Below are 22331 nucleotides of genomic sequence, written 5' to 3'. Positions count from 1 at the left end.
AAGGCAGCTCTGTAAAAATAAAACCCACAAGCACTGGCACAGCATCTTTTTCTACTAGCATGGTAGTAATGAAAGTAAATTGAGGGTAGGAGGGGAACTCTGTTTTTCCTGTTCTCCCTGATTTACTCTTTATATTTCCACTTCAAAACATCTTTTTTATTATTATTATTCTATTTTTTTTTTTTCTTGTGGACCTGGGGCAGTGTGTCCTTTCTTTCAGGCATTATAGGAAGGTTACCAAAACCTCACATTTTTTTTCTTCTGAAAAGCTGAAACATTTTTTCCTTTCAACAACATATTCACTTTTATTGTTTTCACTTTTCTTTCTTCTTCTAACCAGCTCCCAGGATTTAGGAGCTGAAGGTCTATTGTCCTTCATCTTCTCCTGAACCAAGCTCCTTTGAACTGCCTTTTGATCTTCACTCTGGCATGCAGTTGGTGAGGCTGATGCTTCAGGCCTCTGTTAGTAAGAATGAAAGAGACTGATTAAATGTTTTGCAGCAATCTGTCAGAACAAGAGGAGAGCATCCATGCAGAGCAGATTTCATAGAGCAGAGTGATCTGACACCTATCAGAGCCTGGATACTGAGGATATACCAGCTGGGGAGGTGATCTGTGCAGTCAAGAGGTATCTGATGTGCTTAGAGCAGAGTAGGCTCCAGACCGAAGTCACAGTCCTCCTGCACCTACCTTTCTGTCATGGAGCTAGGGAAAGAACAAGTCCCAGGTCAGGGCATCAACTGAATGAATTAATGAATTCATGTTACTGCTCCATTTTGCTCTTCAGTTCCCAGCTTTTCACCTATCTGCCACTTACAACAGCAAAGCCTCAAATGATGTTTTGGGTACATGTTATTTTATAAACTTTGTAGTAAATACTGGTAGTTGCAGAGCATGTGTTCAGCGGATGGTAGTGCCTGTTGAGTTGGTGGCAGCACTCTGTCCAGCCCTATGAGGGTCCATGGTGAAGTTCTCAGAGCAAGGCAGGAATTAAAATGATGGAGCTCCATAAAAAAGCACATATGTGATCAGTCACCTCTGAGTACAAAACATATAAATTGTCTGTACTTCCTGAAACCACCTGAAGTATCTTGTCTCAGGGACTCAGATAAAGGACAAAACCACATTTCCTACTGACTAGCCTTAGGCCAATGTCTTTGCTTCCCACTGCTCTTAATCACTTCCCCCGTATCTCATATCTGTATCACTTGTTTCTTAGACTCTATGTACGGAGCCTACATAAACCACAAAGGAGAGCAGAGCCCTCGTGAAGTTCTGTAATAAAACCAGTAATTAAAAGTATGCCCAGAGAGCTATATTCTTAAGATGTGGGAGGTTTCATAATCTGTATCTGAAATAATAGTATTATAGCCTAGCATTATGAAGGCTGGCAAAGAGTATGATTGATGCTTATAAATACATCACTGTTGGATAAAGATTAGAAAGAGAAGAGCTACTTACAACTGGGGACAAGGCTAGTACAAGAAGAAATGAGCATGAACACCCTATGGATACACTTGTGAGTAGATATTAGAGGTTGATTTCCAACTCAGAGAGCAAAGAGGTTCAGGAGCAATGTGATGGAAGAAAAAATTAACTTGGAGTTAATTAACTCTTAGCTTGGAGTTAACAGATTCAGGAATTTCTGAAGGACTTCAACTCAATGGCTGCCTGTGGTTTGGAGGCTGTGGAGGCCCATCCAGAGTTTGAAATGTGCTTTTAGTGGTATATTTCAGTCATTGCCAAGATCTTAGCCATGAGGCAGTGTCTTTAGAACTGGACCCTGACTTCTTCAATTTGTGGTAATAGAACTGCTCTGTGCAAAGCTAGATCTGTGTTGATTGACTAGCTAAAACTTGCCTGTGCTCTTTTCTCCTGGTAATGATGGTAGAATGGTTTTGGGAACAGTGGGGCAAAGCTTGCAACTCTTCCAAGGTTTCAGAGGAATAAAGAAAGCAAAGTTTGGTCTTTGCATTTTTTTTTCTATTTCTGTTAGATATGAATAATGCTCAAGAGTGCAATTTACTTCAAAAAAGAATATGCCCTGAGTCATTTCTGGGCAAGAGAATCAGAAATGTATTCAAGCCTGGATGTTTAGAGCTACTCAATAAAAAATCACCTGCAGGTATTCACAATGGTTCAGTTTCAGTTTTCACCCAGGGAATTGCACATCTGTATCCCCCACAGACTCCACTGCAGTTCTTCAGCGCCCAGTCACCTTCTTTGCTGTCTAATCTAAGATCTGCTGTATCACATTATGCTGTCAAGTAAAAGCCAAGAACAGTGGGAAATCCCTGATTCGCATCACCCCTATGTGGGGCACATAGGCTCTTTCAGCATGTGGTCTGGGTCTGCGTGTTATGGAAGCAGCAGCCTCCTGTGAGAGGTGCCCAGCTTGAACCATGGAGAAATGTTTTCACATGGGCAGTGACCACCATGAGGCTAACAAGTTTAGGGTAAACATGGGAATGAATATTTGGGAGGAGCAGGTTATGAAAGATCATATGTGGTCTTTCCTGTATTCCTTGACAGAAAATCCAAAGTTGTGAAATATTCCACACCATGTTTTGAAGGCAGTGAGGCCAAGAAGATTGTGAACAGCAGCATCAGTGCCTTAAACTTCACTCCTCTTGCTTTATCCACACCACTGTCCACTGTTATATTTCCCAAACAGCAGCTGTAAGCCAGATAAACCTCCACTAGCTCTCTGTCTGGCTACTCAAGCCCTAACAGGAATTTGTGCAATCCAGCTGCAACGGCCACTTTTCATAGAAAATGTTCGGCCCTCCAGTGTCAGGACTGATAACTGATGAAAAAATGGCCTGAAGGCAGGAGAAACAAGCTTTAGAAAAGGCTGGGTGGATCAGAGATGGCTCCACAATGGGTTTGTTATTGGTGTGTGTGCACATCCTAAGCACTCATGGAAGCTTCTGCTTCTCTTCGCCTGAGCATTTCACCTCTGCCCTCAAATAAAGCTGTTACTCTCTTCATGGCTTTCACTCTTCCCTTGCAACTGCCCCTTGTGTTTCATGTGGAAATGCTTTTATTCCTCTATGCGACTGCCACCAAGAAGCTCGTTTTCCCTGCCAGCCTCTCCAGCTGCTTTCCCTGTCTGTAAGCATTAGGAGTACCAGAATATATGCACTGCTTGAACACGAGCACACAGGGGACACCATGAGGACCTCAGGGGAGGCCTCCATGTGGATGAAAACAAATAGCCCATGACAGACACACAGCCTGAGAAATAGCTTGGAGTTCAGTATTCTTCCCATTCCATGCCACTTATGGATTGTCCATAGGCTTTGCTTGCCCTAGAAAAGACTAAAGACTATATATTTTTAAATATTGTCCATGATTTTCCTTCCTAGTAGTCATGGGATGGACTCCAGCAAAGAGCTCTCAGATTTCTCCTGCCAGATGTTTTCAGACAGACTTTGAGACAGCAGTCTTAATTGAACATCATTATTAATGGAATACTACATGAATTAATAGAAGGTTTCCAAGCTTCTTTAATAAACTTATCATTTGCAATTATTTCTGTGCAGATGATTCTACTAATTCAGCTAGCTTTCAGCCATGCTGGCACATTATGATGATTGCTAATGTTAATTATTTGTGTCATGCTTTGAATCAGAAAATAGTAGCTCTGCTCATCCCAGAGGAAAAAAATACCACTGTATGGATAGAGCGAGAATTAAAAACACGAATCAACAGAACGGCTACTTTGAGTTTCACCAGCGTTATTTTAGAAACCCTTTTGTAAATCTCCGTTCCTGAGTCAGTGAGACCACCTGTACAGAAAGAGTTGATCAAGCTCCCTGCCTTTCCAGCTTTCAGCACTTCCCAAGTCAAAAGAATGGATTTTCTATTTCTCTGCCTTCTATACCCAACCGTGCAATTAAGGTCATTTGACTGAAATAATTAGCAGAGCGAGCTTTCTCTGTGAACAATCAAAAACTCTTTCTGCCCACCTCTGACACAGGCTGCAGCCAACTGCAGGAGAATTCTGTTTAATTCTGTTTTACTTTCATCTAACGCTATTGTTCCTGGCATGGGAGCCTGGTCCTGATAGCAAGCCGTTCAGGATGCCAGTGGTGTGATATCAAGGCAGAGAATGACGTTTTGGCTTGAAACATGGTCTGTTCTCAAATCAAATAAAGGGCTATTATGTGTAATTTCCCACCGTACACCTGGTTTTTGATTTACTAATTAGGAGGGCCAACGAGAAGTATGTTTGCTCTCACCGTAATTGCTTCTTTGTGTCTGACCTCCCACTGTAGAGCTGAAGCTGTGCTTTTACAGGGCTGTGGGAGGCTGCTACCAGATCATCCTACCTGGCTCTGGTTCCCAAATTCCTGCAAATATACAGCAAGTTATTTCGTAACTCAGTGTGAAAATGTGCTATCGCTTGCTACACTATTTTATCCAAGAGCTTTGCATCGTTCTCCTTGAGGCACACGGCTCCAATGGGATTGCTCTTGGCCAAGCCCTGCCTGGCAGACCCAAGGACACCACAGCCCAAAGCAGCAGACATGGCGATGCAGCAGGACTGTCGGGCAGCACAAGTTCTTGCCTCTTGCAGTTGTCTGAAGATCACTCAACGAGGGGCAACGCGTTGGTTATTATCATGGGGAGCGCTGTCATTCTTCCAGTATCTTCTCTCTGTCCAAGTCAGAAAGCACAAGTCCATCTTTTTTCTCCTTTTCCAGTTCCTTCTGCCTGCTCACTCACTCAGCCTAACACCCGCTGCCCATTTGGGCTGGTCTGGCACTACTTGCTGAATTTTGGGGGACGTGTCAGGGCCAGAGTCTGCCTTCAGGCACCACCAGAAGTGAAATTGCTGCAGGAACTGCACAGCTGCAAGAGACACACCACAACCATGCCTCCCATGGGACGAGCAGTGTCCTGCTGCCTGCTTCCAGGCTCTTTGTAGCTCTGCTCCCTGCAGCTCCCAAGGGACAAGAGGGAATGTAGCTGTGAGGAAATGCCTCCTCATCTAGCCCTTGGGAGAGGACAGGCAAACAGAGAAGACCAGCGAAGAGAGAGAAACTTTTTATTATTATTATTATTTTGCCATTAATAACAGTTTATGGGCTCTTCATTCCATCACTACTGTAGCATAAGCAAGGAGCTGCTAACACCCTACCTCCCCTGTTTTTCGTGCTTCCCAAACTGTCTTTAACTTATCACCACACTCTATGTGGCTCATGCTCTGACTGAATATCCAAGTTCTCACAGCTTTGTGTTTTGGCCTGAATCCCTAAGTCTGTTCTGGGTGAATTACTGCAACCCCTTTCTTCTATTCTGGGACCCATGCACCAGGGAGGAGTTGGATAAGAGTCCAGCCAAGGCCTCGACCAACACTCTTTATCTGAAAAGGAACTTTAATGGAAACCCACAGCCTCAGTCCGTGGTGTCCTCCTTGTGATGTGCCAGCCCCCAGGCTCTTGGGGATGCCACCTTGTGCTGCTGTTCTGGGCCGCTGGGCCGCACTTGCACAACTTCCTCCACAAGAGTTGTGAAACAAGCAGAAGTCGCAGAAATGATGTTACCTGTCATGAAGATGAAGATGAAACCCTCTGTCACCCAATATTATAATCTAGGGGACTTTAAATGGCTCTTTAATTCACAACTTCATCCTAGAAATGGTGTAATTGTGGCTCAAGTAGCAGTTCCATGACCAGTCCCCTCATGGCCCATTTCTTCCCTCTCGTGACCATTTGCCCCCCCCCCCCCCCGACAAAGCAGTTCTCTGCTGTCTGTCCTTGCTTTTTCCTTATGTTCTAAATGCCATTATATAGCATTGAATAACCCCAAATTTCTTAGCCTTTGAGTTGTGAGGAGATGCATCCATGCTATTTGCTTTGAGCTCCTCCGACTCCAGCAAAGCTCAATTCCCTAACTTCTAACAGGGCCTGATGTGTTTCAAACCCCACCTCCCCCCATTTGCAATGTGAGGATGTGAATTCGTTTTCAGTGCTGCCTGTGAAGGCAGTTACTGCTGTTTCTGGAGCACAGACTGATTTTTTTATTCCACAAATAAATAACCACAGAGAAAGAAGCTGTGGAACCCAGTGTCGCAGCAGACTGTGGTGACTTTCAGCTTTCAAATACAGGTCATTTTTACGAAAAAGCAGGAGTATTTCAATTTAATTTAAGGCTTACAGATTTAAGCTAGCTTCTAACTACCAATGGTCAAGAAAATACCTGTGGAGGACAGACTTCTGTGACTAAAGCGAGTTTCTTCACCAGGCTCTGAGATGAGTGAGTATGAAAAGGTCAGCTTTGTCCTGCCACCAAACAGATGCACGGCAGGTCTCCTATTACTTAGTCATTTTTTTGTCCAGTTTGGGGCACATCCTTCATTCCCTATTCACCTCAGCCTTAGATAGGAGTCTGGGGTGAAATGTTGACTCTACAGACAAAATTTTATGCACAGGGTGAGCTCTGGGGACCCTCACCTCAGTCAGCATCCCTCCAGATGGATGCTAACCATGTTAGCATCCACTAACAGTGCCTGCAAGTGAGAGAAACTTTCTCAGGTGGCTGGCAGGAGTTTTTTTTCCTCGTTATATCAATTGGCTTAGCTATAGTTCTCCACTGCTGTGCCCTGCAGCCTGCACACACTGTATTTGCCCTGCAGCCTGCACACGCTGCATTAACCCTGCTGTTTCTCCCTGCCCAGCAGGTATCTGATAGTTCTCTCTCATGCTTTACACACCCTTGGCTATGAATTTTATTAGTGCTACTGTGATTTCTGTGCTAGTAGTAGCTAGGAGACAGTAGCAAGCAGAAACCATGTTCTTTGAGCTCTCTCCAAATAAACAAACAAACAAAAAAGAAAAAAAGAAAAAAAAAAGATTAAAACCATTCTGTGCCTCGGTTAACCTCACTTCTCAACCATTGAGAAATTCTGCAGCACTTTCAGGCATGGCTGAAAGTGCTTTAAATGGATTTAACATAAAAAAGGGTCTAGATTAGATATAAGGAAGAAATCCTTCACTGTGAGGCCAGTGAGGCCCTGTTCCAGGCTGCCCAGAGGAGCTGTGGCTGCCCCATCCCTGGCAGTGCCCAAGACCAGGCTGGATGGGGCTGGGGGCAGCCTGGGCTGGTGGGAGAGGGCCCTGCCCATGGCAGGGGGTGGCACTGGGTGGGCTTTGGTGTTCCTGCCAACCCAAAGCATTCTGTCATTCTACGATTCTGTGTCTCAGCCTGAGTGTGCTGTCATACACTCAAATCCTGCCTTCATTTACTTTGGCAGAGTGGTCCAGACATCACAAAAGCAATTTCTGCCAACGATCTGTTTGTACTGCTTCCCCAAGGCATCAAAGTGGTGGGGAATGTGACTGGGGAGGGCCTGCAGCTGGAAAAGCAAAATTCTTTCTCTACAGGCTTTTTCACCTTACTCCATTAACCTCACATACAAGAACCATTTAAGCAGGTCAGAGCACCTGCTTAGCATCTGTGCCACACACAGAGTGTGAGAAGGGGAATGAGGCTATGATATAGGGCTGCTGATACAAAAGCTGATATCAAAATATGCCTTTTGGTAAAGGTGGTGGGACAAGCATTATCTGACAAGACTTTAAGCCTCATGTTGGTAGATTCTAGCTGTTGACAACATTTAATCTTTACTTAACTTCACACCAGGAGCACATCTTCCCTCAGTACATCAGTTTTTTTGAAAACAAGGACTTTTGATCTTCATAATTGCCCGTAGAGTCTGGGAGTTCCCAAAGCAGACCAGACACTCTTGCTCTCAGTGCTGAACAAACATCATTAAAAGTTGGCCTCTATCCTAAGCACCTTGCAGCCCAAACAAAAGCCGATGGCTAGGTGCAGAGAGACAGGCAAGGAAGACAAAACAGTGTGAACCAGGAGGTAGGAAGGAGGACAAAGATCACAAGCCCAGTAGATGCTGGGGTGCTAATGCAGGAGGGGATTTTGATCAGTAGGATCCTACTAGCAGGAAAAGCTCTTTTTAGGGACTCAAGGAAAAGGTCTAAAACTTTTAGTTCAATCCAATTTTCTTCTGTGGCCAGTCTATTGCCATGCTGTATGCTTTGTGGGAATCAGGTTTTCTCCAGCCAGATTTAGTTCTAGCATATGGGGTGATTGAACTACATCTAGCCAGAGCCATTCAGCAAGTATAATTTTTTTTTCAACTTATTTATCTTCTCCTTTTCAAAAATACATTCAGGTGGCAAAGTGCGCTAGATCTGTTTTGCTGTTAGAGCTCCCAAAAGCAATTAATTTCATATGAGCAGCTCCACAATTTGACCTTAATTTCCTCAGTCTGTAGTCCCTTGCCTTCCTCTCCCCCCAGAAGCAGTGTTTCAAACTCCTTCCTTAATCTGCCTGTCTTTAACCCAGTGGAAGTGAATAAAACATCTAGGTGAACGGCAGCTGCAGGACATTTGTGTGCAAAATGATCAGTGGAGAACAGACCTTATTACCATCTTTCAAAGTGGGTTCCTGGGGTTCAACATGAAAGGCAGCAGATGTTGGTTGCCCATTTTCTTTGAAAGCCTAACCATGAAAAGATCAAGATCTTTTGTTGGAAGTGAAATTTTCAGAGAAGTGAGATGTTTCTGTCCTATCCCTCGGTAGCACAGGTTATATTGAGAACAACACTTTTTTGGTTTTGTAGCCTATATAAAAGGGAATGGATGTCAGCAGCTGGAGATTTGTTTTCTGAATCGACTCCAGTCATGAGTCATTGAGGCTCCAAAACGATTTTATACCTGGAGCCTGAGTTGTTAAACTCAGAAGCTGTTTTGACATTGACTTAGTAGGGTTATACCTCTGAGCATCGTTCTGTAACTTGCAGCATCTCACATGTGGGAGGTTTTCCATTTGCGATTTGTGGGTTGCTGAGAAATCTTGGAGAGAATTGTGAGGCTGAAGAATACAACAGAATGGCTTCTGGCCCTTAGGCTGACTAATTGGGTCCTGGAAAACATGCAGTGAGGGTTTTGTGACAGCAAAATGGTGTTTTTTGGTGGGAAGGCTGGCTTGTTTGTCATGCAAAAGACCTGAGGCAGTGACAAAGTTGGTTGCTGGATTGTGATTTCTCTTTTTTAATGAATTTTTGCTGTCACTGGGGTGAGGAATTGCCAGTTAGAGTTCAGCAGGTCTGAAAATACCACAGTGTCCCATGTTGTCTGACAGCTTCCTTTACAAGCAGGGAAACCGATACACCAAATGGAGAATCCTAACCTGATGACCCCAGGAAATGCCCCTACGAAAGTGATTTTAGTAGCTGGAGAATTTTTTGTCTAGCTAAGAAAAGATCGGTTAACTAAAAACTCTGCAACTGCAGAACTGCAAGTTGGCACTTGCCTTCCTTTACGGTTTCACAAAGAATGAGAAGACAAATGATCGCGTCTCAGATGACAGATTCTGCCACGAGTAACTTTCTGTCTAGCTTCAGTGATGCTTCCAGTTGCTGGCATGGTACTGAGCCACTTTCAGTATCAAGCAGTGTTTAAGATGTCCCATCTTTTATTCTATGGCACTGTGCCCCAACTCGTAGTTACTATTTTACATCATGCTCATATTTTACATCCATTCTGGAAGAGGGATAACAAAAGAGGAAAAATAGACACTATTATTTTCTGCTGAGTGAGAATACATTGTTCTAGAAAGCCTGGTGCAGCTGACTGAGCACGGGACTGGCATCAGGCAGCCTGAGCTCTCCTATTGCTGTAATGGGTCTGAAAACTTTGAACTACACATGGGTTGGTCTGTTTGAGTCAGTGGAGAGAGAGAGAATCACAAAAAAAAAAAAAAAAGGAAAAGAAAAAGAAAAAAAAACACACCTGAAAAGTATTTCAGTTTCACTACTCCAGGATATTTGTCACCAAACCTTCTGTGAACAATGCAACAAACTCCAGCACAGCCTTGCTGTTTAGGGGCTTATCACTTCTATTGAGCATTGTAATAGAGCTGATGGGACTGGGGAGGTCAACAATGATATCCAAGGATGAAATGATGATTTGGTCAACTGGGTCTTTCTAGTACTTCCAATTTCACTTGCTTGAATTGATTCTGTCAAAGGGAGCTCCTCATGTTATCAAAACAAACTGGCACAACTTTGCAAAAGTTACACTATGGTTTCTGTGAGAAAGGTAGATAGCAAGCAGCACAAATTTTGCCATCTGCTGCTGTTTTGTGTTTACACCATTTGTTTGCATTGTGACTACGTTGCAAAGTCCAAGTTTTGGCTGTGCCATTTACCCTGAGAGCCAGAGAATGGGACCTGACCAGACCTGACCCAGCTATGCTTGCTGGTAAAGGTATGCTTCAGACAGCCTCACAGACCATTACTGCTGACCATTGGGCAGAACAACCTCCTGTTTTGTTGTGTAAGACAACTAATGGATGGGGATAAACTGTGAGGAACTTGGAAAGTGAACAGGATTAGCTTGTTTATTTTACATACTTACTAACATGCATGTGTATATATTCACTGTACATGATGATTTACATGTATTTCCCTGTTTAGGAGTATCAGATGCCTGCGGAATATTATCCACTGGAATTTAATCACCACATTCATCCTGAGAAATGTGATGTGGTTTTTGCTTCAAATGATAGACCACAACATACATGAAAGCAATGAAGTAAGTGCTTGGAGGTTGTGTGTCTCTGTTGTGTGCTTTGGGGTGGCTGGGATGCTGAATTAGCTCAAATAACTAATTTTAAATAATTAAAAAAATGCTAAATTTTCATTTATTTCCTCATTACTAAATATAAACTTTTTTGAAGTTATAGTCTTCCCCCAAAAATTCTTCTGTCTTTGTTGACCATTGATACTTTCCAAATGTTTATACTTCAAGACACAGTATAGTGCAAGACACTATATTTGGTGGTTCTCAAATATTTTTTATCAGCGCATCTTGTAGTGATTGCACTTGTGTGTGAAAAGTATTAGTTCCAGAGAACTTTACCTCTATGATCAGGGTACAGAAATACTTGAGATGGCTGTTCTGGCCCTCAGTCAGCTGCTTTGCCTGATGACAGTGGGCACCTTGCTGTCTGGAGCCTGTGGGACTCTCAAGAATAAATAAATAAATAAATAAATAAATAAATAAATAAATAAATAAGTCAGGAACAGGACCTGAAACGGTAGAATTTTTGCTCATTTATATCTTTGTGCTTTTTTTTACAAAATTCCATTTTTCTGCTAATGCCATCTTCACTATGCCAGCCCTGCTGTTGAGGGGTGCTGTGAGATGGGTGGGCTGCATCCAGCAGCATCTCCCTGTAAGAGGAGGCATCCTTCTGCCAGGGACATAACCTTTTCACTCCAGCTCCTGCTGCTTACTCTGCACTCTTTCTGCTCCTTTTCTTGATCCCTTGTGGAGGACTGAGCCCTTGGTGACAGTCAGAACCAGTTCAAAGAACAGGGCAGGTCCACATAAAAGAAATGATTTTGGAATGGATTAAAAATATCTACTCCAAAATAAAAATATTTGTGTTCAATTTTCTTGAGGAATAATTCTGTTTTTCCTTGAGGCATCATTCTTTTTGATAGTCCCTTGAGAGATCTTTTTACTGTTCTTACTCACATTGTAATATTCTTATAGTGGAGTACCCTCTTTTTAGGACTGTCTCTTGATAGTTACCTCCATAATAAAAAAACTGCCAGTGTGCTATGCACACATACATAAAGACACCCTTCATATTCTTTCTTTTTTGGAAGGCAGGTGGCGTAAAGTGCCTATAAGAGCACAAGCTGGATCCATAGCTGATACCATGCAATGTGGCTCTACTCTTGGAGGAACTGCTCCTTTAGAAATTGAAATCCACCCCAGGAGCTTGGATATCCGTTCATTTTAGTCAGCTGGGTACTTATTATCCCTGGTTAACTTTTCAAATATCAGATTTGGCATCTGGACTTTAATCCCACATTTTGGAAAAAGGAATAGAAAAGCCATCAGTACCTAGATAAAAACAAAGCAGCCTCAGATTCTAAGTTTTTTGACACATCTGTATAACTGTATTATTATTCAAGTAGCTGCTCCTTTAAGATGTAGCTTATGTTAATTCATTGTTTGCTTCGTCTGTGTTTCTGACATTTTCAGGCTACAGAAGATGGTGGTATATCAGCTTTGTTGTTGATAGTTTTATGCTGCATTCTTTTCTCTCATGACAATGTTGTAAACCTTAATGCAGATTTTTACAGTTATTTAGGAATAATCAGTTGTGCTCAGACACTCAAATGCTTCTTAAAATGAGACCACAAAGTGCTAAAGAAAAAATAAACTTGCAAATACAAGGATAGATCCTCACATGCCCCAGTTTTCCATTACTCACCTTTTCTCTGTAAAACACTGCAGTCTTTTTTTGTGAAGGTGCTTTTTACAAGCTTACTGATAATGTTAATGTTCTTACTGTGGTGTAAGTCAGAATCAAAACGGCACCTCCAAAATCAATGGGGGCAGCATAATTTACACCGGTTAATTTTATGATCTCTTCTGGGCTAATCAGCAAAGATTAAATAATGCAGTTACAGAAACATAAAGGACTCAACATGAAAACATTTTGCATGAAGTTATAGTGCTGATGTTAATAAATCAAGGGGAAATGCTGAAGATGTCTAGAGCCTAATGGTGGATACATGTGGGGACCAGGTATCCTCAGTCAAATAAATGAAATGGTATAAATTAATGAGTTCTGCTAATTGGGTTTATTATTCAATAATAATAAATCCACAGTTCCAAAGGGAAATGAGTTGCTCAAATTCATTTTGTTCTGGTTTCCTATGGAAACAATGCAGAGGGAGACCTCACCACCTTCATGTGTATTTGTGTCTACGTGTCCCAGTGCCATCACAACCCACCGGCCAATTTCACTCAGTTATGACAGAGGAACAACAGGCTCAGATATAATTAGTTTTTACTTTTTTTTTTTTTTTTTTATGAAAATGAGCAGCTGTGGAGAGAAGAAAAATTGCGTAAGTGTTACAGCCGAGGGAAAGAGTGGAACAAAAGTGTAGGCATTGTATTGGAGAATTTACATGAGACTGAGGCCACAGGGAAAGGTTTAATTCATGCTCATACCTTCTTGGAAAGCAAAATCAAATATGAGACTCAGTGCCTTAGGAAACCTGGTCTTACCAGTTAGTCAAAAGTGGAGTCAAAATATTTTATTTTTTTTATATTAGCAAAATATAGGAGAGAGGGGGATTGTATATTTGTTTTGTTTTGTTCAGGCCAAAAAGAGAGAAAAAAAAAAAAAGTGAGTTGTAATTGGTTTAAACAAAATTTTGAAGACACAATGGTTCATCTTCTGCTTTCTTGATTTGTTTTTAAATCCTATTTTAAGGATCAAGGCAATCAAGGCAAACTAAATTTCAAATCTTGATTAAATCACACAGAAATTAAAGTTTTAACATATCCAAAATTTTGGTGTTTTGTTTGTTTGTTTTTGTTTTTTGTTTGTTTGTTTATTGCAGCTCAATAAGCAGAAGTGATCACTTGTGAATGTGTTACCATTTTGTAAACGTGTTTCTTGTCCAATAAATTCTTAGTCCACAGAATTCTGCTGGGTTTGGTAGTGCATCTGCTGCTCTGTTGACTGCCTAGAGATCATCAATACCTCATGCATATGAAGTCCAAAATGAAATTAACTGAGGGTCAAAAGTTTCAAATACTTTAGCAGAGTTAATTAAAAGGCTGGAGAATGGTAAGACCAAAAATGACATCAATGATACCAGCTAACATAGGTAATTAATGTCATGCTTCAGGGAATACACTGAATGCCTGCTTGGTCAGGAGGAAATTTTCCCAGACTTCTGCGTGTAGTGCTCTGGAAATTACCATCAGCGGTTACTTCTGATTTATTGATGTGATGTTACCATCTGCCTCTCCGTAGCTAATTGTCTATTCCACAGCTGTGGTCTCACTGCACAGCCATAGAAGCTTCCTTTACTGATACATTGAGGCCGACTAAAAATTCTTCTTGATGTTGTGGCAAAATTCAGAGGTGATGCGTGCAGTGATGTGACTGACAGACTAAAGTACAAATGGCAGGAGTAGAGGGGATGAGGTAGTTGATAAAAGCATAGCTTTAACATAAAATATCTTTTTTTTTAATGTCAGTGGTGCTCCTTCCCTTCAGTGGAAATGAAGCAAGACTGTGACATTAACTATTATCTTAGGTTTTCTTCAAATTGCTCAGCAGGTGGGTTATACTGCCTAAGAGATGCTTAGACTCTTATGTCATCTTTGGAAATTACCTTAGGCTACAGCTGTACCTCTCAGAAAGATCACCTACAGTCAGGTGGCACATCCCCTTTTGTCTTCATTCCACACAAATGTTTCTTTAACTGCTTGCAGACTGCTGGTGTGGACATGCCTTAAGGCATGTTAACTTTCCAGACATGTTCAGGTAGAGGGAATCCAGCATGTTGTAGTCAAAGCCAAGCCACAGCAGAAAGTCACAGACACAGCTGTGAGCTCCTGACAGCACCTAAGATATTTTGATTCCGAGTCCCAAGTATAAATGTACATTCTTTGACTTACTTTTTATCATTGGTTTTTAAGGGAATAGCAAGAAAGAGTTTTTGAAGTGGTCTCACCATGGTTTTAAAATGTTCTTTTTTTTTTTTTTTTCCAGCCCTGGTGTCGGTGTATTACCACTGTCTACAATTATTTTGTGGTGACCAACTTCTTCTGGATGTTTGTGGAAGGCTGCTACTTACATACAGCTATAGTGATGACCTACTCCACAGATAAGCTGCGGAAATGGGTCTTTCTCTTCATAGGATGGTGTAAGTGTCTTGTGCATTCATAATTGTGTTACATGGTGTAGTGGTGTAACATTTGGGTGCCAAAATGGACTGTGGTGGCTTTACTCAGCTGGGCAGCTTAGCTCCACCACAACAACTCTCATGTGCTCCTGCGTGGGCTCCTCTCCATGGGCTGCAGCTCCGGCCCAGGGCCTGCTCCTGCAGGGGCTCTCCATGGGCCGCAGCCTCCTCCAGGCCACATCCACCTGCTCCACCAGGGGCTCCTCCACCCACAGGGGGGCTGCAGCATGGAGATCTGCTCCATGTCGGACCCATGGGTGCAGGGGGACAGCCTGCTCCACCAGGGGCCTCTCCCTTCACAGGCTGCAGGGGAACTGCTGCTGTGTGCCTGGAGCACCTCCTGCCTCCTGCTGCACTCACCTTGGGAGTTGCAGGGCTGCTTCTCTCACATTTGACATTCCTCTCTCCCACTGCTGTTGCTCAGCAGTTTTTTCCCTTCCTTAAATCTGCTCTCCGAGAGGTGCAAACAACTTCACTTACTGACTTGGCTCTGGCCAGCAGTGGATCCCTTTGGAGCCAGCTGAAACTGGTCCTTATCTAATATGGGGCAGCTGCTGGATTCTTCTCACAGAAGTTACCCCTGCAGCCCCCCACTACCAAAACCTTGCCATGTAAACCCAATATGTTTAATGCCTGGCATTAAAGTGATAAAAACAACAGCAGCAAGAAAAAACTTGAAAAATCCTACTGTGGTGAAATCTGACATACCTAACTTTATACCTGAGAACAGGTATAGTTCTTCACTGTGGTGACAACATGAAGCTAATAGGCTACTGCTGGATTTATTTTCATCACTTACATCTTCGGGTACCTGGTGTTAAAGTCAAAAAAAGAATTCCCAAGCTCAGCACTTTGGGAACACAACAGTCCATACCATGTGCCTTTCACTTTGATCAGTAAAGCACTGATCACAGCCCCATATGCACTGCTGCTCCAGATGGCATGAAACAAAAAGACACAGTCCATGTCCTGTAGACCACTCAGTCTCAAGAGACAGAAAAAATACTTCTAAGTGCGGAGCTGATTGGAAGAAAAGCCTAATTATCTGCCAGTCCAGTCTTACAGCTGTTGTTTGAATTTCTGAAGGGTTTGTTCCTGGAAAACAGCCCTTAACAAAGGATCACATGTTGTCTTTGTACTATATTTATGGCTGCTTGAAGACAGAAATAGAGCTCATTACTCTGTTATCTCACCTCTACTGTGTGAGCCTGGGCCAGGGCAAGGGCTGCTCCTTCTCTCTAGGTGGATCAATATAGGTTGGTACATCAGTTCAGGCTGGGAGCCAACTGTCGGAGTAGCAGTCCTACTGAAAAGGACCTGTGGCTTATAGTGGATGCAGGCAGGTTATAAGCCAGCAGTGCCCTCCCATCATGAAGAAACACATTGGGCTACACTAGGAGTATTGCCAGAAGACTGAGGGAAGTTACTAATTCTTTGTATTCAGCTTTGATAAAGCAGCCCTTGGAATACAGTGGTCACTTTGGGGTCTGTTAGGTCAAAAGGGGTGTGGAAAAAATGGAAATTATCCAGTAAAAGGCTCATGATATGATCCGGGGTCTAGATGACATGAGCTAAGAAGTGAGGCTGAAGGAACTGAATTTGTTAATCTAGCCAAGAGGAGGCAAAGGGAGCGAGGAGGGTGTATTAGGATCCAAGAAAAAATTGTTGTCTGATTAGAAAGATGATGGAGCCAAATTCTTCTTGGTAATAGCATATATTATAAGAAAGGGTAATGGCCACAAATTGCAAACTGGAAGGTTCCAATTGGGCATTAAGAAAAAAAAAGATGCCAAAATGGTAATGCAACACTGCAACAAATGACTCAGAAAAGCTGAGGAATCTCTGACCTTGGAGATACTGGAAATCGAGCAAGATTAAGCCATGGCTGAGGTGGCTAGTGTTGTCAACAATTCCTCTTTGAGCAGGAGATTGGACTGGGTGCCTTCATGGTTCCTTACCAAGCAACATATCCATGACTTGAACTGAGCCTCAAGGGGTTTGGCAAGGCAAGCCCTGTGCATGTAGCTTGTTTGCTTGAATACAAAATAGGGAGTCAAGCAGAACTAGTGAATTTGGCAATTCTTTTCTGTTGAAAAAAAAAAAAAAAAGTGGAAAAGAAGTCACAAATATTGTCTTTTCTGAAAGTAGAATGGCACTGTGTTCAGAAATGCCTCTCATAATTGAGCAGAAGTAATTGAATTGCAGTTCTAACAGCAGAAACAGTCTTTAAAACAAAATATGTCAATCAGTCCAAAATCAAATGGGAAGAAAGGGGAGCTATAAGAAAAAGAAGAAAGAAAATGTAAGAAAAAGTGTATGTGGTGAATTCATTCATTCATTTATTTATTTATTTTAATATTTTTAATTCTGTCACAAAACTAAAAAATCAGCTCCTCATACAGCTCTCACAGACCCCCAACAGGTTTGGTCTATGGTATTTTCCCTCCCTATCCCCCCCAGGGCCTTCTGGGTCTCAGGATTGCCATGTGCTGAATATACCTTTCCTCTCAGCCTTTTAGGTGCTTTCTAGCTCTGCTTTGGCTTCCCATACACTTGATCTTTTATCACCCCCATTCTCAGTTCCCTGGTCTTCCCTTTACCAGGAGAATTAAAATGTTATCCCAGGAGAAAGGATGTGGCTGCATTTTGTCTGTTCATCCCTAGCAAAGGCAGCATTAGATACCTGGCCAGGCTCACTCCTACAAGACGGCTTAAGTCATGTTGCTTCCAGTGGGAAGGAAGCGGGTTCCAGTGAGGGTCACGGAATCTGGGCATTCACCTTGGAGTAACATTGGTTTCAGAGGGATGTGAAACTGGAGGCTGGAATGAGGAATGGAGCTGGGGAAGCTTGTTTTCTTGTTTGTTTTTTTGGCTGAGGTGACAGGTTAAAGGAAAGAGGGAAATGGAGATGGAAATTTCTCCTCTTCCAATTTTGACATCTGTCCAGACTGCCTGGGGAATGCATGTGTGAAAATGGTCATGTCTTCAGGAGATCCATGCAAAAAGGCCAGCTCCACTTACTCTTCCTCACCTCCAATTTCCTTCTCCAGAAAAATGCTCATCCCCTTGAAACTAGCTGAACTCTGAAGGGCTAATACAAAACAAGCAAAACAAGGCTAAAGCTGCAGACATGAGACTGATATAACAATAGAATTAGAAAGCAGAGGACATGGCACTGCAAGGACATTAGGTGTACAGATACAACTCATCTAATGCAACAGTTTAAGAGATATCAAGAGATTCTCATCATCCTGTTTCTCAGGTTCAAGACTTAACTGAAAAAGCTGTTGAAGATGTTGAAAATTGGCTTCATTTAAAGAACCCAATACATTTACAATCTTCTTGCAGCCAGGGAAATAAAAATCTAAACAATGCCCGCCTCCAAATGCTGTCTATAAGGTTTTGCCATTTAAAAGGCAGGAAAATTAAAAGGGGACAGAATTGCCTATAAGCTAGCCAGAACTTTTCTGATCACATGCATAGAAAAATAGGTATATATGATACACACTCTTACACTTGTTAATAATTTTATTAACTTGTTTTATTAGTCCTAAGTTTTTTCTTGATGAGATTATTTCATTTAATACAAGGAGAGGTTTTAGCAATTGCAGTGTCTCAAGTATACCAAGATAGGACCACTTGTATTTTGAGTCTTCCAGTACATTAAGAAAGACTCTTCTATCCTCATTACAGACCTCTATCTAAACAGAGATATATCTAATATTGTATCATCAATACATAAATGGATTAACTGATGATTTTTTTTGCTGTTGTTGCAGGTATTCCTTGCCCAATCATCATTGCCTGGGCCATTGGCAAATTATATTATGAAAATGAACAGTAAGTGATGTTAACATTTGTGTTTATGTGGCTCTCTAAATAAATTAGGAAATGGCTATAAGCTGAACTAGTAATTTAGAAATTAGTCTGATTGGAAAGAGAAAAGGTCATCTAAACCCAAATGACCTCAAATTTCAGAACACTATTTGAGTCAACTCCTGAAAGTATCAATATATTCCCAAATCTCCTTTGTCAAATTCTAAAGTTGTCATTTGATATCTTTGTACATGATTTATAGTCAGATTAATCTCCTTCAATGGGAGTTCTGCTTGAATAAGACCTTGGTGAAAATTACAGTTGAGTGCTAAAGGATTTAGCCTTCTGGGTGTGCAGAATTCAGTTTCAGCCTGCCAAGAGTTGTCTTACAGTTGGAATTTTTGCATTTCTGTTTCTGTCTCTTCCAAGTAGAAGCAGTAAGTGCATGAAATTGAAAAATATTGGAGATAAGCAGGCATCTGTGTTGTTTTGTTTTTTTTCCCACAAACATTGATACTGGTCAGGTATAGTTCAGCTTGTACTTTGCAACTGGTGTTTGGATCAATGTGTACTGGCTGTTACAGCTCACTTCTCTAATCTTAAAAAATTCTTTCCTGCATGAATCTGGTATTCATATGACCACACTGTCTATCTCTCTCTCTGTCTGTAGCACATATGATTAAACGTAAGTATCTACCTCATAGGTGTCTGCATCTGCACTACTCTATGGTCTGTTATGATTAGTGGTGATCAATCAAAACAGTAAATGCAGTCTGGGGTGTATTTCATCTCATCTGGAAGAAGGTGTTCAAAGTAGGTTGGATGAATTAGATTTACATGCACTATTTCTCTCTCCTGACTCTAGAGGAGATGGACAGGATTACTGGCTGAGTTATGGGCATCTACACTGTATGGGAGGAATTCTGTTATGCACTACTAAGTTCTTTTTCTTTTTTCCCCACTAACTTTTGAACCCCTGACTAATCTCTTCTATAGCTTCAGTGGTGACTTTGAAGGTGATAATCTGATTCCCAGGAGTTGCACATAATGGCAGTCATCCAGACACCCTTTAACTGACAGAAATGTTTAGTGAGGTCCAATCCCAGCCTACAGCAATCACACAGGAGAATCCATGTTGTAGTTCCAAAATGGCAAGTAAAAGTTTAACTGGAGCCTGTTTTTTGGGTGTCCAAGTCAAGCAGCCCTGGGAGATAACCTCAGATGACCAGATTTCCCTAGTTTCCATGCTCACAAACCTTCTTTTTTTCTGTGTGGGTAAAGGATTGCAACATTTTGTGTCTGCTTCATGGTCAAGTTCCTTTCTTGAACAAGCAAGGGCAGCATGGCAGCTGTCTCATTGTGCTGAAGCTAGAACTTTCAACTGTAGAACAACCTTAAAACAGAGAGGCAAAATACCACATGCTTTAGTAGCAGCAATGCTGATTAAACTTTCCTGTTCTGAGTGATTGAGTTGAACACTAAGGTTTGGACACATCATTTTTGAAGGACTGCTCATCACCCACAAAATAAATAAGGGCAAGCCCCTGATAATATACCACAACATCTGTGATTGTGCATACAAGGCAGATGTATAGAGAGACCAGTGCATCACCTGTACCAGTTCTTCCTTTCAAGATCATCTCTATGCCTGCAACATGAATGTTAAAGAACCTCACTTTGATGTATTTTAGATATGAAGAAAGATATGACATGTTTATACAGCCATTATATAGGTCCTGCACAATATGGCATTACAAAAGAAAGAAGGATGAAAAATACTGTCAGCATGGCAAAAAAAAAAAAAAAAAGTGATTCTATTTCTATGCAGAATGTTCTGTAGTATATAGGCTGCTCTTGTTGAGTCTCTAGGATCAACCTCTCTGCCTTGAGTGGATTATGAAATAAAGCTTCAGTTTTTAAATTCATGTCATGGGCAAATTTTCACATACTAATGTACATCATTTGGCTAAAGGGCTTGCTGATAGGGGAGGTTTCAGGTTACTTTTGGTTGATCCAGACAACTAAACCTAATGTCTTGGGATGTTTTCACCTTTGTGCTGATGCTTGGCATGAAGTGAAACATTCGCACACATCTTCATTGTACAGCACAGCAGCTCCAAGCCTATTGTGTAAAAGAGAAAGCCCTCTTGGCCTCTGCCCATTGTAGTGTGGGGTGTAATGGCCTGGAGCCTTAGTGTTATCCTTGCTTTGTGTCAGCAGTGGGGCCGGGATTCATATACTTCATCACCCTGCTTGAGAAACTGAGACTGGACACTTCCACAGTGCCATTCCTTTGATCTAACACACACCACACAGACGGACAGGCAGAGATTCTGTAAATGACGAGCTGGTAAGGGAATTAAGCTGTAAGGCAAGGGCTATTAAATGAACTCTGCTTTTCACGTTTGTAGTAATGGCATATGCAGGGGAGACTCAGTGAAGTAAATGAACTGAAGCAAAACTAGAAATGAATTGCTTGCTGAGGGCCTGTCAGTTATCATGAATATTCAGTCATCTTCTCAAGCATTAAAGCACATGATACTTCAGATAGCCTCTTCCTACTGCCTCCTGGTCTGAGGAAAGGGGCAGATTCTGCTGAACTGTCAGACTAAAGCTGAGCAGTCAAACTAAAGCACTAAATATATGTGCGGTACACGTGCATGATGAGAGTTTGTGTGTATTTAACTTAGGTGTTGTCTCTCTTCCTCTCCAATTAGCCATTGGGAGAGTTTGGAATAAACTTTTTGACATTTACATAATCCTTTCCCTATGCTTTGGATAATATAGAAATCATACCTTTAACTTGAGTGCATAACTGTGTACAAATACAGACAGAGAGAAAAGTAATTCCCAGCTTCAAGAAATAATTGCTGCCAAGATAATTCATCATCTCTCATGCCAGGAGAGGCTGAAAGAGCTAGGACTCTTTATCCTGGAGGGGGAAGAGGGGTGTTTCACCAATGTTTATAAATATCTGATAGCAGGGTGTGGAGAAGATAAACCAGTGGTGCCCACTGACAGGACAAGACGCAAAGGCACAAATGGAAACACATGACATGCCATCTGAACATAAAGAAACACTTTTTTTTTGTGAGGGTGGTTGAACATTGGAACGGATAGCCCAGGGAAGTCGTGGAGTCTTCATCCTTGTAGATACTCAAAAAACAAATGAACATAGTTCAGTCTGTGAAACAGACTGACCATCCTGGTCAGCCTAGTTGTTAAGGCTCCATTTATCCTAACCTCTGGAGAAACTGTTTTACTCCCCTTGACCTAGCAAACAGGACACCAATACAAAACCTGTGCTTGCCTACAACCTTCAAGACTGTTAAGATACTCCAGTGGGCAGCCCATAATTCAGATCAAAATGAGAACTTCTTTACCTGAGTATGCATTTGAGCTATAACATAAATTGTTTGGAGGTTCATGTTATATGTAGCTCATAGTAGCTTAAAGGCTCAAAATAATGCACAAGAAGAATGTTAAGGAAATGCTTCAATGAGCTTCTTATTTTTTTTTTCCTTTTTTATACTTGTTATAAGTATGAAGAAGTGTTTTGCATAGTGAGGCCAATATAATTGGTACTGTGGCAAATATCCTGTCTGGGATTTAACAGGTTTTTAGCAAAATCTGACAATGAGTCAGTAAAAAAAGGAAAACAAAACAAAACAAAATAATTAAGAGATATTATTGTAAC

At 41.7% G+C, this 22331-nt stretch overlaps 1 protein-coding gene across 6 annotated transcripts in view; it reads left to right on the top strand.

Moving 5' to 3' along the window:
* The window catches only part of CRHR2 (corticotropin releasing hormone receptor 2), a 156314-nt gene that overhangs the window by 95162 nt on the left and 38821 nt on the right, over positions 1-22331 (top strand). For all 6 annotated transcript variants that reach the window (XM_027450349.3, XM_027450347.3, XM_005012455.6 and 3 more), the window contains 3 exons: positions 10508-10625; positions 14626-14779; positions 18598-18658. In XM_027450349.3, the coding sequence (XP_027306150.1) occupies positions 10508-10625; positions 14626-14779; positions 18598-18658 (333 nt within the window). The remainder of the gene's footprint in view (positions 1-10507; positions 10626-14625; positions 14780-18597; positions 18659-22331) is intronic.

This window comes from Anas platyrhynchos, chromosome 2 (genome assembly GCF_047663525.1).
Source record: "Anas platyrhynchos isolate ZD024472 breed Pekin duck chromosome 2, IASCAAS_PekinDuck_T2T, whole genome shotgun sequence".
In the NCBI taxonomy this organism is placed as follows: Eukaryota; Metazoa; Chordata; class Aves; order Anseriformes; family Anatidae; genus Anas; species Anas platyrhynchos.
Note: the sequence above shows the minus strand (reverse complement) of the source record. Positions and strands in the feature narration are given on the sequence as shown.